The sequence below is a fragment of the Oncorhynchus tshawytscha genome, linkage group LG12 (assembly GCF_018296145.1).
Source record: "Oncorhynchus tshawytscha isolate Ot180627B linkage group LG12, Otsh_v2.0, whole genome shotgun sequence".
In the NCBI taxonomy this organism is placed as follows: domain Eukaryota; kingdom Metazoa; phylum Chordata; class Actinopteri; order Salmoniformes; family Salmonidae; genus Oncorhynchus; species Oncorhynchus tshawytscha.
In genome coordinates this window covers 28,287,169-28,291,964 of record NC_056440.1, presented here as the reverse complement: position 1 = coordinate 28,291,964, position 4,796 = coordinate 28,287,169, and the positions used below count along the sequence as shown (strand labels likewise).

Genomic DNA, 4,796 nt, shown 5'->3' with positions numbered 1-4,796 from the left:
GTAGATGAAGGGGAGGAGACACGTTAAAGAAGGATTTTTAAGCCTTGAGACATGAATTGTGTATGTGTGCCATTCAGAGGGTGAATTTTCAAGACAAAATATTTATTTGCCTTTTGAACGGGGTAGGGTAGTTGGTGTCAGGCGCATCAGTTTGAGTGTGTCAAGAACTGCAACGCTACTGGGTTTTACCATGCTCAACAGTTTCCTGTGTGTATCAAGAATGGTCCACTGCCCCAAAGAACATCCAGCCAACTTTACAACTGTGGGAACCACTGGAGTCAACATGGGCAAAATCCCTGTGAATGCTTGACACCCTGCAGTCCATTGAAGCTATTCAGAGGGCAATAAGGGGGTACAACTCAATATTAGGAAGGTGTTCCTAATGTTTTGTACACTGAGTGTATAATGTCCCATGCTGGTGGTCTCCAAGTAAAAACATGAAGAGCTTCATGCCAAGAGGGATTGTCAGGACAAAGTTGTCTTGTGGGGACAATGGAGAGATGGATTCAGGAGAGAATAATGTGCAATCTGAGAGAGATCCTGTGCCTTTTGAATTCATTTTTAGTTGTGCAGACTATGGTGCTTTATACTAGCAATAAGTATTAGTGTAACTTCAGAGATTGCTCACATGTTTATTTGAACTATAAAAGCAAACTTATACCAAGTCTGATAAGGCCCCAAGTAAGACAAAATATATTGAAGGCATTTTGATGTGATATAACTATCGGCCATATTTAAATTGTATTTATGTTAAGATTGTATTTTGACTATGCTGCACTTGAGTTTCCTAGTGTCTGAATAAAAAGCTGGCATATTGTTGACTATCTGTGATGTGAATATGTTCACCCGTTTTCAATGTATGCTCAATATTAATTGTAGACACCTAAAAATATGAAATGGCACAATGTTTTTTAATTTATTTTTATTTCACCTTTATTTAACCAGGTAGGCTAGTTGAGAACAAGTTCTCATTTACAACTGCGACCTGGCCAAGATAAAGCATAGCAGTGTGAACAGACAACACAGTTACACATGTTTTAATGCCTGTCAGTTCTTGCATTAAAATGTGAGATATTTTGGCCTTGTTCAATTTGATAGTTTTATCCCCGATTTTTCAGGTGCATCTGCAAACTTTGAGACCCCCAAAACCCCCCGGGTTGACGGAATGTCAATCAAACTTCGAAATTCACACTATAGTGTTGAAAATACCGGGGAAATATCACGTGCTGTTTCACCTGATTAGTGTGTCCCTACTGGATTATGCGCATGGCTTCACCTGTCGCCAGGGAAACTTTCATCTTGTTTACAAGCGGCGGGGAACAGGCCATTGCTATTGGTTTATTTGTATGCCACTTATAGACTGGATACTGCAAGTCAACCATTCAAATTTAGAAAGAGGAGGGTTTATTCAGCTAGCCTACTACCGGTAACTTGATGTGGCTACTGTAGCATGCATGGAACTAAACTTAAAGTTCACAAGTATCTTGTATGTTAAATGTCACAACGCTCGATTTGAGAAATCGGTCCCACCATTTGAGAAAACAAACACTTTTGTTGAATTCAGTGCGTCTTTGGAGTACGAGCAATGGAAGAATTGAGCGAGTCTTCACCCGCTTTGGCGTTCGAGAAGGAAGCATTTGAGTTGACGGTGGAAGATGTTTATGACATTTCATACGTGATTGGCAGAGATTTGCTGAAAATAAGTACTACAGGTGAGGAAGTCTCCGATTTGCAATTCAAAATTGTCCGGGTTTTGGAGATGTTTGAAACGTTAGTGAATAAGTATAACCTGTCATTGGAGGAGCTGAAAATGGAACGAGACAACTTGAAGAGTGAACTGGATAGAATCGTAACAGAAAGTTCTGCCGGGCAGGAAGCGGTGAGTTTGATCTTTTCAAACCGGGAAACGAACTAACGTCTGTCAGGGTATGTTCAAGAATGTTGTAACGTTTCACTGGGTTGCTATACACTACTGTGCAACATACAGTTGTGGACTCATTTTTTTAAATCAATATGTTCTCAGCAAACACTAGGACCAAACAAACTGGTGGTGGACCTGAAAGATCCCAATAGACCACGCTTCACAATGCAGGAGCTGAAGGAGGTGCTTCAGGAGAGGAACCAGCTCAAGGCCCAGCTACTGGTGGCGCAAGAAGAGTTGCAACTCTACAAGAGGTAGAATACACAACCAGACTTGACCAGTTTGTTTCCCATGCAAACCGCACCACCTCACCCGAACCCACACAAAAATGTAATGTAGTGCTTTGTACTTGCAGTGGGATGCTGCCACAGGGTGAGCAAGCCATGGTAGAGGTTGACTTAGTATCTCCACCCCCTTCAAAACCTGTTCCTGACACAACAGATGAGTCTAAAGAAGAGGAACCTAACGAAGGAATGACCACCATCAGAAAGCTGTGAGCAATTAGCTTTTATCACCACTCAACTTTGCATAATCATAGTGAATTGCAAGAAGAGCATGCAGTATGACATGGTTTATTTACACCCTGAAAACAAGTATTTCAGAGACAACCATAGTGTCACACAGGAGACAACCAGGTGGTTTGTTCTCACGGTCTGTCTCTGCCCTCGTAATGACCTGCTTGTGACCAGCTGGCTGTGTTTGTGCTGATGCTGTGTGATTGGGAGAATCTGACTGAAGAGGGGGAAAGCGAGAGCTGATACCACTTCACCAAGCCAGCTCCGCTGCAGTTGTCAGTATTGTTATTGTCGGACTTACGTGACTCAGTCCAGCCTCTGCTGACACTGCAAATTCACTCAATCCCCGTCGCCTCCTCTAAGACTAGTAACGTCCAGGGATGTACATTGTGTTGTCAAACTATTTGCAGAGCAAGTTCTCTAAAATAAACTAATTCTTATTTCTTTTTGTAGGTTTTCATTCAGACGGAAATAAGGACAACCTATGAGAACAAGGACCTAAGGCATTACTAATGATAAACCAAACATTTTTATGCACATGCTTTCTATCAATGCTTTGTATTAGATCAGTTGTTTTCAGTAAAAAAAATTTTTTTTAACTGGAATAATTTTGCTTTTGAAACTAACTCAGTTGTCTTTTTATAGATTTAACTGTTGTCATTAATACAGTTATGGGAAATAACTATGCTCATTAAGGTCAAATAACATGGTACAGACCAATGATTTATCCAGTGCTTTCAGAAAGTATTCAGATCCCTTACAGCCTTATTCTAAAATTGATTAAATTGTCCCCCCAATCTACACACAATACTCCATAATGACAAAGTGGATTTTTAGAAACGTTTTCAAATGGAAATATAATTTACATAAGTATTCAGACTCGTTACTCAGTACTTTGTTGAAGCACCTTTGGCAGGGATTGCAGCCTCGAGTCTCCCTGGGTATGATGCTACAAGCTTGGCACACCTGTATTTGGGGAGTTTCTCCCATTCTTTTCTGCCGATCCTCTCAAGCTGTTAGGTTGTATGGGGAGTGTTGCTGCACAGCTATTTTAAGGTCTCTCCAGAGATGTTCAAGTCTGGGCTCTGGCTGGGCCACTCAAAGATATTCAGAGACATACCCCTAAGCTACTTCTGTGTTGTCTTGGCTGTGTGCTTAGGGTCATTGTCCTGTTGGAAGGTGAACCTTCACCCCAGTCTGAGTGCTCTGGAGCAGGGTTTTATCAAGGATCTCTGTACTTAGCTCCATTCATCTTTCCGGGGGGTGTAGAAGCCACCACGTGCCCATTTTGGCAATCCTACACAATTGTAAAAACAAAAAATTAATTGCCCCACAGAGTGGTGTCATAATACCCATAAAGTCTAGCGGTCAAACGGGGAACTGGTTCCAATTTGTTTTTTCCACCGTTTGTTTTTCTCATAGGGGATTATAGAAACTGTTAAGGGGTGTGTCATGAAGGCTTACCCTGGCGTGACATTTTGTTAACCATCTAAATTGCTTTTAGGCAAGGTGACTGAAATATATTTTGTGCTATTTACTGACTCAAATGCTAATTAGCATCAAAGTAGACATCATGCAAGACTACAAATCCCTGCACGTCAACTCTAGTTAACGCCTTTGCTAACAGGTAGTGTACATTTAACTCCAGACCATTCACAGAATTATCAATTTGATTTATTATTACATTTAGCTAACGGTTAATCCAGAGATTTTTACTACAATTCGTCAATCTCATCCATCTCATGGCATTTGTAGTTCTTAATGATTAGCAACTAATTAGCGTTTCATTTGTTGGGGGTAAATACAGGCAAATATTTTGATAAATCATCTTGTCTAAGGAGAGATTTACATGGCTATCAAAGTGTCACGCCAGGGTAAGCCTTCATGACACACAGCTCTTCTAAAATCCCTCATGAGAAAAATGAATGGTGGAAAATCAATTGGAACCATTTCCTGGTTTGACCATTAGGCTTAATGGGTATTATGACTCATACTGTGGTACTCTATAGAAATGCGTTTGTCCAGGTTAGTTTGCCACATTTTATTCTATTAAACACCAATGTAAACTTTTAAATTATGAGCAAAACAAAAATAAACTATTGAGATGACTTAAAAACAAATGTTTTTCCTTAACATTTTAATTGAAATACTGATGGCTTCAAAACCTCTCAATGGTCAAAATATAGCATTAGCAATCCAGGGTTTATATACATCATTGGTACAGACTCACACCTGTGTCCTCAAACAAAGGAAATGTAACAGTTCCTTTGGACACGTGGTTGAACATTGACGATGGAACCATTCAAAGACCAACATTCAAGACTGGTTGCAACAGTAGCCCTAGTAGAGACAAAGACCAG

The 4,796-nt window shown here is 40.3% G+C and overlaps 1 protein-coding gene across 1 annotated transcript; it reads left to right on the top strand.

Moving 5' to 3' along the window:
- Window positions 1-1,289: 1,289 nt before the first annotated feature.
- Window positions 1,290-3,041, top strand: rilpl2 (Rab interacting lysosomal protein-like 2). Its single transcript, XM_024440603.2, has 4 exons — window positions 1,290-1,879; window positions 2,024-2,175; window positions 2,277-2,414; window positions 2,890-3,041. The coding sequence occupies exons 1-4, from the start codon at window positions 1,586-1,588 to the stop codon at window positions 2,909-2,911; spliced, it is 606 nt and encodes a 201-aa protein (XP_024296371.1). The 5' UTR covers window positions 1,290-1,585; the 3' UTR covers window positions 2,912-3,041.
- Window positions 3,042-4,796: the final 1,755 nt, after the last annotated feature.

Excerpts from the sequence above, each read along its gene's own strand:
- rilpl2 (XM_024440603.2), top strand. The coding sequence starts at position 1,586 with ATGGAAGAATTGAGCGAGTCTTCACCCGCTTTGGCGTTCGAGAAGGAA. Across the intron at positions 2,176-2,276 it reads GAGTTGCAACTCTACAAGAG|TGGGATGCTGCCACAGGGTG; the intron begins GTAGAATACACA and ends TTGTACTTGCAG. Across the intron at positions 2,415-2,889 it reads ATGACCACCATCAGAAAGCT|GTTTTCATTCAGACGGAAAT; the intron begins GTGAGCAATTAG and ends TTCTTTTTGTAG.